This window comes from Saccostrea cucullata, unplaced genomic scaffold (genome assembly GCF_032062105.1).
Source record: "Saccostrea cucullata isolate Sc308-1 unplaced genomic scaffold, CSIRO_AGI_Scuc_v1 ctg11229, whole genome shotgun sequence".
In the NCBI taxonomy this organism is placed as follows: domain Eukaryota; kingdom Metazoa; phylum Mollusca; class Bivalvia; order Ostreida; family Ostreidae; genus Saccostrea; species Saccostrea cuccullata.
In genome coordinates this window covers 1-13,539 of record NW_026923298.1, presented here as the reverse complement: position 1 = coordinate 13,539, position 13,539 = coordinate 1, and the positions used below count along the sequence as shown (strand labels likewise).

The 13,539-nt window shown below is 30.5% G+C and overlaps 1 protein-coding gene across 1 annotated transcript; it reads right to left on the bottom strand.

Annotated features, from left to right (window-relative positions):
• Positions 1-2,952: 2,952 nt before the first annotated feature.
• LOC134263680 (multiple epidermal growth factor-like domains protein 10) lies at positions 2,953-12,537 on the bottom strand. The gene is made up of 9 exons (XM_062746052.1): positions 12,472-12,537; positions 9,810-9,959; positions 9,595-9,735; positions 8,681-8,830; positions 8,484-8,624; positions 5,297-5,446; positions 5,082-5,222; positions 3,868-3,979; positions 2,953-3,725 (listed from the first exon to the last, which is right to left on the bottom strand). The coding sequence occupies exons 2-9, from the start codon at positions 9,880-9,882 to the stop codon at positions 3,485-3,487; spliced, it is 1,149 nt and encodes a 382-aa protein (XP_062602036.1). The 5' UTR covers positions 9,883-9,959; positions 12,472-12,537; the 3' UTR covers positions 2,953-3,484.
• Positions 12,538-13,539: the final 1,002 nt, after the last annotated feature.

Sequence of the window (13,539 nt, the reverse complement as noted above, 5' to 3'; positions counted from 1 at the left end):
TATTCTCATTTAATGGTTCAGTATGGCTGCTACTTTATCGCAGGGGCAAGGGTGTCTTTGTTGTGTAAGCACAGTAGCACTGAGTGAATCAACCTTCAACATGACAAACTCTAACAGGGTGATAGTGAAGCTTACGGGGTTCCGTTTGGTGGCCGCGGGATTGTTAAAACTGCCATGTCCCCCATCCTCATTTAGACCCGATGAGATTAATTTATAATTTCATGGAATTATGTTTTGTGAAATTGAACTCTTATTTTTATTACATTATATCTGTCTTTTGATTAAGAGAGACAAAACATGCATTACCGGTATAATGCTTTTTTTCAGTACCGTAGTACAAGTATTCTTCAAAACATTATCACAGAGAAGAAAAATCCACTGGCTGACTCTCTAAGCTTTTTTTAAAAGCTAATCTTGTAAATTTTATGATGTGATCAATCGATTGGCATGCGTGATAATTTGCAATAACGCTGCGTAAGCATATAAAATATCACACGAGCCATTCGATTGATTATCGTTATGAAATCAAAAGGTCTGACAGTTATATCTTATTTATTTACATGCTCTAAATTCCGCCAATCAATATGGTATAAGCCTCGCTTCTTGTCTCTTTTTGTCCTGCCCGGCACGTGATTTTGTAACCGTATTTATAGATGAACCATTGCATTCATGTAGAAATAAAGTACATTAAATATTTGTAGTTTTATCGCAGACATAGGAAATGTAAATATAGAGAAATAAATTAATTTCAGGATTTGTAATTTTATATGTGACAAAGACTTCGAAAATTGAAATATTTTCAGCTGAATTTTGATAATTGATATGCTTGACATGCATGTATATTATATAGATTTCTTTTTAAAAAGAGCAAGATTAGCATTATACATGCTTTTTTTTATACAAGTCACATCAAATGCTAATCTAATACAAATCTGAATAAATTCTACAAGGAAGCAGAGCTTTCACTTGTTCTTTTTCTTTAACGTTGAGAGTCCTTCAGACAAAGAAAGAACACACTTGAAATACTTTAATAAGATGTTAAAGGGAAAAAAAAATATGTGTACTCGTTAAAGTATAAGTTCATATTTTCAAGTATGACTATGGGCTGTTATATTTAAGAGTTGAGTTTTCGACGAATTGCTTAAAGCATATTTATAAGCAATTTAGTTTTATATTCATTGTATTCTTTTGCACTGGATAAACCTATAACTTTCCGTTGGCATAAAGGTCTATTACAATCAAGGAAGTGCAGAGCCCTCCATTACTAACATTTCTTACACGATATACGCTATTTATTGTTTATTTTTTTTTCAGATATTTTATAAGTAGTTTATCCATTCTTACTTCGTGTTTCTATGAAAAAAAAAATCATTTCTGCAAACCCGATACGAATCACTCTGTAGTAGATGAAAAAATAATCATCACAGTATATGAATTACCATGTTTAACATTATAAGAAGAAAAAGGATGCCGATCCATTTTGAATACTGGAGAAATGGGGAGGTCCATTTAACAAGAGCATGTGATCATCATCAACAGTCGAAAAATCCACGGACAATTAAGTGTGTTAAAAAATGACTAAAAATCAATATTTGGATTAATGGAAGATTATTATAAAAAACATTATTAAATTGACCTTTAATTTTGCAAAATATTGACATGTAACGATATTGTTGATTTTCTCGTTATCAGGTATTTTTTCAAAATCTATGTTTGTCTTAGAAATTGGAGCTTTTTTTCAAATTACAATGTAAACATAGATTCTATAGGCAGGCTGTTATCCTTATTATACAGTATAGAGAAATTAAGAAAATTTATATCCTGTGTTATTGATATTGAATAAGTAAGTAAAGAAAAATGTTTTTGTTATTGTCTTTTACAAATTCAGTCTAAGACCTATGTATATTTTTTCATGAAATAGATTGGAATCATCAGCTTTGGTTACACAGATAATTTTTTAACCATATTAAGAGAGATAGTTGTAGTTCTTGACATCGGTTTTTAAATACCAATTGGTCGAAAGTGTTCTTCAAAACAAGCACAGGGTGTAACCACTATTAGAATAATGTTCACTATTGGAATAATAATTTCAATCGTTGTTGAAAGGTCATTTCAAAACAAAATACAGATTGCAATCATTATTGAAATAACGTTTACTATTGAAACAATTATTTCAATAAATGGTTTAAATGCAGTTCAGGGTACAGACCAGACCCTAAGACCATAAACTGAGAATAGATTTAAGTAAAAATTATTATTTTGAATAGCTTTTGATTAATTATACATAAAATATTAAATATTTGTAGGTTTGCAGAATATTCCAATTTAAACATGAGGTGAAAATTTTCTTCTGTTATCTAAATTATTTCAAAAGTTATATAGATTTTAAATTTTGACTTAAGTCTGTTCTCAGTTTATGGTCTTGGGACCAGGATTTTAATGAAATGTTCCCTACTGAAATATAGAATTCAATAGTGACTGTAAGAAATATTTCAATAGTGAAGAAAATGACGATTTTACCATTAATTGATCAAAATAATTCTGAACGGTTGTAAATACAAGAAATGATCCCATAGCATACTGACCGGAGGTCATTTATCGACGTCGAAAAATGACCTCTTTTTTCGTTGAAAAAAGTATCATCACCCTAAACAATTGCATAACTCACATGAAGAAAATTGACCTCCGTAGAATACTCACTCCCTTGTGGATTAAAGGTAAAATCTTTTACTGGAAAAAATGAAATAAAGGTGCCTATTGGCCAAAATATTCAACTGAGCTAAATTGGGGATAAATTGGTGATATATTTATCTCATTAAATAATACAATTGTTTTTTGCATGTGTATATTTTTTAAGAGTTTTTAAAATGAAAATCAGAACAATTCATTTAATTTTTGTAAATAAAAATAAAAAAAATAAATATAAAAAAAAAATATTGAGGACCATTCCTTTATGCTGTACATGCACATGTAAATTCATGTATATTCCTCTCTCTCTCTCTCTCTCTCTCTCTCTCGTATTAAAACAACTTTTTCCTTTTTCATTCCTCTTGTGGGTTAATTCAGTACATTTAAATATATAGTTATGAAAACATTTTATCAGAGTACCAGACATCTTTCATGCTTAGTAAAATGTAATGAAGTTCTTATTTCTATACAAGAGAACAAAAGAAACGATAACAAAATTAAATATATATATATATATATCAGTCACAAAACTAAGCAAAACTTGAATATTTTAGAATCCCTTGCTTTTTCATAGCAACATACTTTAAGTCATTAGTCGCGGTGTTAATATTTCACGACATCTCAATGGAAACAATTGCAATTGCTTTAATATCACGCTTAAAAGATTAATTCAAAATTTCGTATAAGCATTAAACGTTTTCATAAATTAATAACTACATGGACGCTGGTTTTAATTTCAATTCTGTCAATGAAGGTTGCTAAGTCAAAAGTAACACACAGATGGTCAACCCTCGACCTAAAATTGCTTTAGTTCCTCATAATGAGAGGGTTGGCTCGATTGTCCAAGTTCTTGATAACCTGCATTACTTTCTTCTGTGTCATTAATCCAGGAATTATTTAATTGTACAGTTAATTCTTGATATGCTGTGTTTTCTTCAATCCTTCCCGGAACAGTAACGTAGGTTTCTATCGTCGAATCCTGCTCCTTATTTCCCTTTTTTGATCTTTGTCTCATGTAAAAAGCTTTTTTGGCATTTCTACAATATTACGGTATAAAAAACCTCACCAATGTTTTTAAAAATAAGAAAAGTAAATTGTAACATAACTAAGGCTCAATTTCTATAAGATTATCTTATAATTATGAAACAATTTTAAAATAATGATAAAGATTAGACCCACCTGACAATAAGAAAAATGTTAAGGAGTATACTTAAAAAGAGTGCAGCTATTGTTCCATACAAAGATGACCTGACTAATTGGTTTGAATTGCACTCTGATGCCCGTTTGATAGCTTAAAAGAAAATAAAGATGTATTTGTATGAACTGTCACCGGATTTTCACTCCTTATATTAAAATTAAATTTATTTTAAATAATGTCCCTGTGGAATCTTTTAATCTTTTATCTCAAGCTCACCAGGATATCGAATGTAAATTACAAGTGCTAATTGGCAATACATCGTCAAATTATCTAAATAAACGAGTTGAAGGCCACGGCAAATGTATTTTCAAATCTTGCCTTTACTTGGCACTTAGGAACTTTATACAGTAAAAGATGTTTATCATATCAAACTCTATCGTGACACGATATTTTGCAAGGTTGAATGTGGTGAGGTAAACGATAATTTGAACCTATACAGATTACAAATAGAACACGCTAATACGAAGCTATTCTAACCGATAATTTGAAAAGAGAGAGGAAATTCTCACAAGGAGTTTAGGACAATTTCAATTTTTGACAATTCTGGGCATTTTAAAATCAATTCCGTGGTACAGAAAGTCTTATAAAACGGTAAGGATATTTTAACCCCTACACGTATAAATCAACAATTTGATTTCTCATTTTGTGACCTTGACTACAGTTGGCTAGCAGATTAGATTATACCTTGATAATCTGGTGATTGATTAATTTTGTTTTAACTCATCAGAGATAAAGAATAAGATTTAAATCCTTTAATTTCATAATTGCTGGAGCGATTAATGTGAGTTAGAAGATGACATTTTCATTGGACATATATACTATCTTTTATTAAATAGATCTGATTCTCATTTCGAAAATCATAGTAAAAACAATTCAATGACCGGGGGATTGGGTGGGTTGGTTTATGTCCTCAAAAACCAAGTTTCAAGAGAAAATATTTAGGAAGAAAAAAAACAACTTTCAAAGACTAAGTGTCTGTGTTCTTGAACATGAAGAATCAAGGATGGGATTTTCATAAATCTCTATTAACTAAAAAAAAATAACGATAAATGTGAATTTTCGTGAAGTTGTCCTTTAATTATTGTGTGGATGTGATACATTTCTTGTCATTTTTGTGCTACTCATTTTATATTTTATTTACAAGGTGTTTTTCGGTATCTTAAAAATAAAAGAAAAATACAAAGAGTAAACATACTATCATTACAATACGGATTAATCCATCCAAATGCACACCCTTCAGTGCAAAGTCCATCGACCTTGTTGCATGGCAATCCCCCTACACAGTGTCCACTGCATTTCGATTGGCAATTTGACCCAAAGGTTCCATTTTCACATTCTGCAATCCAAATCTCAATTAAAAATACGTATGTATCAAACATAACAATCACCATGCAGTACAGAAACATTTACCTTCATCACATCTTTTATCACTGTTTTTTTTCCATCCTCGTTTACAAAGACCGGAAGGACATGAACCTGTCACGTGATCGCATGTTGCGTTGTTTGCGCAATGTCCACAGGAACAACTACAGTTCTTTCCATAGAAATTTGTTTGGCATGCTGAAAATAAATTTACTTCCCACTGAATTGTCTGTTTTAACTGACTTACAAAATTCAAAATAAAATTGTAAAATTATCCCTCTCTGATACTTTATAGAAAAAGCAAAAACTATACAAGCACACATTTTTCGTAAGTGAAGAAATTTCAATGAATTGTCATGTACAAAGTTTTGGAGTTGGGGACATTAAATTTCATTGTTCGAAAGTACATGTGTAAATTTTTGATACAATAGTCGTATGCATTTTTTAGTCAGATTCACTTTCGTCGATAACTTTTTACATGTGCACAATAACGAAAAAAAGCTGAAAATTTAAATTCATCGTGAAAGCTCTAGTCATACTTTTCAAAATTTATGGCCAATGCTTAAATTTGTAAAAAAAAATACGTCAAACTCTCAGGTCAAAATCATAGGGTAAAATTTTTTGATATTGAATGAAAGGTTTTCTCACAGGGATTACATATTTACAGTATGAAACCACTCAACGTTCAAAAGTTATGGCCAAGGTTAAAGTTTTTTCGTAAGTTCGGAAATCTCCAAGATCAAGGTCGAGAGGTCAAAATTGTTGGTTTCAAATAAAAGGTTTGCGAAAAAATTGATATTTAATACCTAAAATTCCCAGTGTCTACCGTTTTAAAATTAAGGCCTTTAGAAATGTTTGAAATTTTCGTGATAAAATGGGTGGAACTCAAAGGTCAAGATCAAAGGGTCAAAGTTCTTGATATCAAAAGAAAGATCTTGTCACAAAAATTAAAAATGTGAAGAATGAAAGCCCTAGTTTTAACCGTTCAAGATTTTTGTTCAAGGTTGTATTTTAAAGTAGCTGAAACTCTAAGATCAAGGTCAAATCGTCAAAATTCTTGGTACTCAATAAAGTGTCTTTTCAAATGAATTACATATGTGAAGTGTGAAAGCCTTAGCATTTACCGTTCAAAATTTATTGCAAATGTTAAGGTTTTTTCGTAAATACAGAAATGTCCAAGGTCACGGTCAAAAGGTCAAGGGTGATGCTATCCAATGAAAGGCCTTCATACAACTAATATTAATGTCAAGTTTAAATGTACTGTTATCTACTGTTCAATAGATATGGCCAGAGTAAAAGTTCAAAAAAATAGTGTAAAAGTGGGTCAAACTCTAAGGTAAGTGTCAAAAGGTCAAATTTCGTTATACTAAAAGAAAGGTCTTGTCACAAGAAATACCCATATGAAATATGAATACCATAGCTCCACTTAATCAAAAGTTATGGGCAAGGTGAAAGTACTGAAAAGTAATATCCAAGAAGACAAAACTATTGCGATCTTTATCATGGAGTCAGAATAAATCTGTTTCTTGTTGTTTATTTTAATATGTTAGCAATAGCTGGGAATTCCTTTTTCGTTAACATTCTGTTGTATATGAATACGATTATAGTATACAGACAAGAATCAGCTTCTAAAACATTTAAGAAATCCTCATATTATGAGCAATCGATATTCAATATTTTAAATCATAAGTCTTGTCACATGTAATACATATATACATTTCAAAATCATTTGAACATAGAATATAATTCTGCGCAGCGCTAGCGCAGTAAAGGTTACAAATGGATATATCGTCGATTTGTTAAGATAAGAAATACATACTTTTTTAAGACGATTATTAAGGCGATTCTTTTTAGGACTTCACTTATATCAAAAAATGTAATGTGGTTTAAATCTACAGGTTAGAGACATTTAGATTTTTTATTTAGACTTGTCATGTGATGTCGACGTCACATGCCTTTACAGGTCATCTATTAATTTCAATATTGCAAGGGCATAACCAAACTTAAAAAAACTTATTTTAATTTATAATCCTTTTCAACACTGTATGTAGTTTGTGAAAAGTGCTACAAACCTATCTAAAATTTAATTTGTTGGACGGTAGGTTGAATTTTATTCTGGTCAACTACATAAATATAGCTATAATTAATTTATTTGCAAGATTTCAAGAGGTTCACAGCACTTTTCAAATATCTAAATGCTTCTTGAGTTTATATGTAAAATCTTGACAAGATACATTTAGGATATGCCCTTTCAATAAATCGATTTATTAGGGCCCTTCCATTACTTTTTCAATGAATCTGCATACAAACACGCGACAGTATCGCTTGTCCGGAAAATGTACGTACAGTTTATAGAAATACTAAAATAGACATCGCATCCAAGTTAACGGCTTTTTATTTAACGGCAAATAATATTTTATTTGAGAACAAAAACATTTTTCATTGTACAAAATGTGACTTGATCAGCCTCTCACTGTGTACAAACTGCGTCATTTTTGCGAGATGACGTCACATTGACAGGTGTATTGCGATCGATGCATCGTTTATATACTGTTGCGTGGGATGTAACAAACGACAAAACTGCAGGTAATAGTAAGTCTGTATATAGTATACATCTATCCAGTTGTTTGAAATAGCAAATAATTTCATTTTGTGGTATTTTGAAGACCTTATATTATGTGTGACGTCATAGTAAACATTTCCCGTACACATTTCCTGCCTCCTTACTTAACCTTAACTGTACTGTATGATCTTCCTACCGTGATTTATGCCTAAGTGCATTAAGATCTTATATAATAATTATTGCAATAAAATCATATTTAAAATCATTCAGTGAATGCAGACACGTATCAATTGTGGTGGGGGTGATTCCAAAAAGAATTGACATGCAAAAATGTCATAAACTGTTTCAAAAAATTCCCTTCTTCGTCTGAAACGATGTTTTTGGTATCTCTTTAACTTTTCAGTACAATTTTTAACGCATCATTTTGCCAGAATTTGATGATACTTCAAATAAGAAATGTGTGTGAATGGGGGTGGGGTGGAGGATACAGCAGAAGATGAATGTTAATGACACTGTCCTTAAATTTTAATGTGAATGTGATACATTTCTTATCATTTTTATGCTACTCAATTTACATTTTTTTGAAAATTAATATCAATAAAAAATCAAAAACAATTCTACGTGTTTTCTCGATGTCTAAAAACTAAAAGAAAAATACAAAAATGTACGTACTATCATTGCAATACGGATTAATCCATCCAACTGCACACCCTTGAGTACAAAATCCGTCCACCTTGTTGCATGGTATTTCTCCAGCACAATGTCCACTGCATTTCGATTGGCAATTAGACCCAAAGGTTCCGTTTTCACACTCTGAAATCAAAAACGCAATTAAATATATATACACTATGCAGTACAGAAATATTTACCTTCATTACATCTTTTTTCACTGGTATTTTTCCATCCTCGTTTACAAAGACCAAAAGGACAGGATCCAGTCACGTGGTCACATTTCGCGTTGTTTGCGCAATGTCCACACGGAAAACTACAGTTCTCTCCGTAGAAATTGTTTCTGCATGCTTAAGATTTATTTGATTTCCAGTTATTAAAAAAAATATCCATTTTACAGATTTTCAAAAATATTAGTAAGGTGGTATGTAACAACATCCATTGTTTTCATTTCTTAAGAAGAAAACAGAACTTTTCCTTCGTATCTTATTTCTATAACAAATAAATTTACTTAAAACAATATCTCTCATGTTTGTATCCATGACTACAATTGTCTAACAGATTACATTGTACCGTATTTTATGTTTAATGAACTTTATTAAACTAATAAAGGCAAAAGATTGATTTAAATGCTTCAATTTACATAACTTTCTGAGCGATTACCGAGAAAATCTGACATAAAAAATTAAATTTTTATTCTTTTTCTATATAAATATTTTTTTGATAAACTACGTATGATTCAATGGATCTGGTTTCCATTTAGAAAATCATAATAAAAATAATTCAGTGTCCGTTTTGAGGGATGTGAACCAGGTTTCCAGAAAAAAAATATTTTAGGAAGAAAACTTCTAACATTCGTAGAGTACATGTATATGTTAATGAAGATTCAGGGATGTGACTTTTATAAATCTGTATTTACAAAAGTAAACAATAAGATGTGAATCTTAATGAAGATATCTTCTACTTATAAAGTTGATGTGTTACATTTATTGTCATTTTTGTGCTAATCAATTTACAATTTATTTAAAAGGAATGTCATTCATGAAATCAGAAACAATTAATTTCACATCTGCATGTCTATATTTTATAGGAAAAGTCCAAAGAGTTGACTTACTTTCATTGCAGTACGAATTAATCCATCCATCCTCACACCCTTCAGGACAACTTCCGGTCACTTTGTTGCATGATAAACCCCCTGCACAGTGTCCGCTGCATTTCGATCGGCAATGTAACCCAAAAGTTCCGTTATCACACTCTACAATCAAAAAAAAAAATTAAAACACGTATGTATCAAAGTTAACAAGCACCATGCAGTACAGGAATATTTACCTTCATTACATCTTTTATCACTAGCATTCTTCCATCCTCGTTCACAGAGACCAGAAGGGCAAGAACCTGTCATGTGATCACATGTTTTGTTTTTAGCACAATGTTCACAGGGAAAACTGCAGTTCCTTCCGTAGAAACTATTTCTGCATGCTAAAAATGTATTTACATGTAATTTCCACTTGTTAAAAAAAATTACCCACATTAATGATTCTTCAGAAATATTAGTAAGGTGGCATATAGCAACATCCAGTATTCATTTCTTAAGAGGAAAACATAACTTTACCAGTGTATCTTATTTCTATATATTTTTTCAAATAATAGTTATAACAACTTTTTCACGTAAAAAAAAGAGTCATTTAGGGCATTCAGAAAATTTTATATTGACTACTGTAGCAATTGTTTGACTCAAACGAGAAGAAAGCTTTAAGAGTACTGAAAATTGCATTTAGAGTACAGTATGGAATCCGCCTTTTTCTTTGCTTATACGATCTATTTAAAGCTTCTTTAATAGAAAATGAGCGATTTAAGTTAAATTTTTTTAACTTAGATAATGGAAATGGAAACTTGTTGTATCACTCACAGGAAAGTAAAAAAAAATTGAATTAATTTTAGGGACAAATCGCTAAAGAGCTAAAGCCACAGACCATCAATGTCTGACTTTCATTTTTAGACAAAATTTCAGTGTGAAATTACTAAGCTTCTCATATGTTATTTTGTAGGGCACAATGTCAAGAAACAGTACATATAAATTTTTGGCACACAGGCCACCGTCTTTAGCACATGCGCAGAAATAAATATACCTATAAAGTTAAAAACTGCTAAAAACGCAGATTTTAAGGCAGAAATTTAGAAATTGGAATGTGGCCACACTCAAGTACCCTTTCCAAACATTGCATGCATAAATATATTACATATATGCACCATTATGCAAAATATCTTAGAAGTACTCGCTTGTGGCCAATATGAACGTTGAGCTTTTATTAACGTTGAGCTTTCAGAAATTAAAGCAAGGTCCTCCATTTCAATAGTAATGATAAGTTCATCATTTGCATAAATACCATAAATCAGCTATAAGTGTATCAGAATTATTCTTGATAATTATAAAATCCCTAATTTGTCAAGAATTTTGTAATAGAATGTCTTAAATTGATTTTCATCATGTGTTATTTCATATAAAATTTATAAAATTACGCTCGTTTTATTCATGCTGAGGTATCAATGATGACGTCATAAGGTGACATTCATGACGTCTACAATGCATCTGAGCAAAAATTAATTTGAATATAGTAGTTGCAAACTACTTTTTCAATAAAATCAACACTACTATAACTTTTTCCAAAAAAGAAATTTTATTAGGCTCTGTGCAGAAAACTGATAAGCTAAAAAATATCATTCCTTACAAATTGAACATTATATCTATCTGTACAAATGTACAAACAGAAACATCTCCTTAGATGGGTTGATATCCTCTATTAAAACAATGTATGAATTACAAAAATATATGTTCTAAAAATAATGAAAAAGAATCTTTTGATGAAAGCTGGAGGCCATTGACTGATTCATTTCTTCTTATTCATATCTCTCTCTTTCTCTGTTCCTCTCTCTCTCTCCCTCTGCCTCTGCAGTTCCAGTTCTCTCTCTCTTTGTCATTCTGTCTCTCTCTCATTATTTTCCTTTTGTAAAAAAAAAAAAAATTCAAAAAGCAATAAATTATAAAAAAAAAAAAAAAATTCAAGAAGTTTGTAATATTATATTCATAAATTCATAATTAGAAAAAAAGAGACTTTTGAGAATTTATTTGTGCAGAGTTTCCAATTTGTTGCCTGCACTAGATGTTGAACATAATACCTTGTCTCGAATCTTTTTATAAAATAAAAATTTTAAAAATGCTTAATTCGAAGTTGATATTTAAAATGCACGCAACAATTAGAATAATTGTGCATTCTAGGATACATAAAAAGTAAATAGTTTGGTTTGTTTACACACTGATATTTCAATTGAAGAAATATGCATTTAGGATTGAGATCTCAGTCTTATATAGTTTTTACAGTAAATGTTAGTTAACATTACATGTATTATAAGATACTAAGATGTATAACTCACTCTCTCTCTCTCTCTCTCTCTCTCTCTCTCTCACGTAGCATTCGCATTCTTTATTATAGTCTTTTACGATGTCTTAAAACTTTTTCTTCTAACTTTCTATTTTACATGTACAAGATCAGCTTACATATTTGACGATGTCCTTTTAAGAAGTGTAAGAACTACACATTTGAAAAGAGCTTATTTATGGAATCAGTTTTATTTTACGTTTGTGCAGAAAGTCGAAGGGGGGGGGGGCATAAGTTAAAAAATAATAAGACGCAGATTTTTTTTTCTAGTAATCTAATAACTCTGAAATTGAGTAACCCTGGATGATATATCCCCACACGTATACATCTATAGAAATACATATAAGTACGTCTCGTGAAGCATTACTATAGACACTGTTCAAATATATTCGAAATTCTGAAACATCTGAATGCATTTTGAGGTAAATACCGAGGTTATCCGATTAAAATGGAAAGGTGTTCGACTCATGATTTGCACCTTTAATTAATAAAAATTCAATTTAAATGGATTTGGGATATACTTTTTTACGTTAAATAGTGAGTGGTTTGCCTACTGACTTCCTCAATTACATCTAAGGTGATGAGACATAATATGGATCGGACAGATGTAACGGAAACTGAATACAATCCCTGCGGAAGTGATGTGAAAGTGTTTCTTGTGGATAAGAATCATTTAAAGTAATAAATAAAATAAATTTAAGCTTTAATTTTCATTCCATTTTATATACATACCACCTGTTTCAATTCTACAGTAAACGCAAATTGGGACATATATTTTTGTTACTTATTACTTAGGATGTCCCTCCACTATATGACTGGTAGTTAAGTTAGTTTCGCTACGAATATTTAAACGATATGTCAAGGTAGTGATTTTGATGGATAAAGGAACAGGAAAATAAAAACGTCGACCACGAAGAAAAATCAAATGAAAAAATAGAGAAAGTAATCGAAAAGTGAATCGTCCCATTCCCGGGTAGTACTATTCAAACCATGCTGACTGTACATTGCGATTTTAAATATAAAGAGTGTAGTATTGAAGACAAACAACAATCTTTTGGTGATTAAAATACTAGAAATTTTAACAATATATTAAAAAGATTAACACAGTAGGAGTTTTTTTTTATGCAGTACATGTTTAAAGATTAAAACGCATGTCTAAAACACGTCAGCCCCCCCCCCCCCCTTGAAAAAAAAAAAACGAAAGCGATATAGGACATAAGAATTTGAAATAATTTGAAATAGAAAAATACATTGCAAAATGCTGTTTTAAGGGAACGATACATACCTGAAGAAAAAAAAATATATCCAAGTTCGCGTGATATAATTATAGTCGAAGGCGTCCAATTTATTTTTTATATCCTAACATCATTAACTATGTACACAAAAGTTTATTTTTATGTGAAACCAAAAAAAAAAATAATAAAGTGTTAAAAGTAATAACCCGTGATTGTTAAATTTAAATCAAAATTGATCATATTTAGTCTTGAAAGGGGGGGGGGGTGTTCATGTTGAAAACTCAGAACTTAAGTAAATATATAAACGATGACTTTTACGCGAAGAATTAAACTTTAATCTCGTCATAAAATCTGAATCAATAAAATAAATATATAAATATAATTATA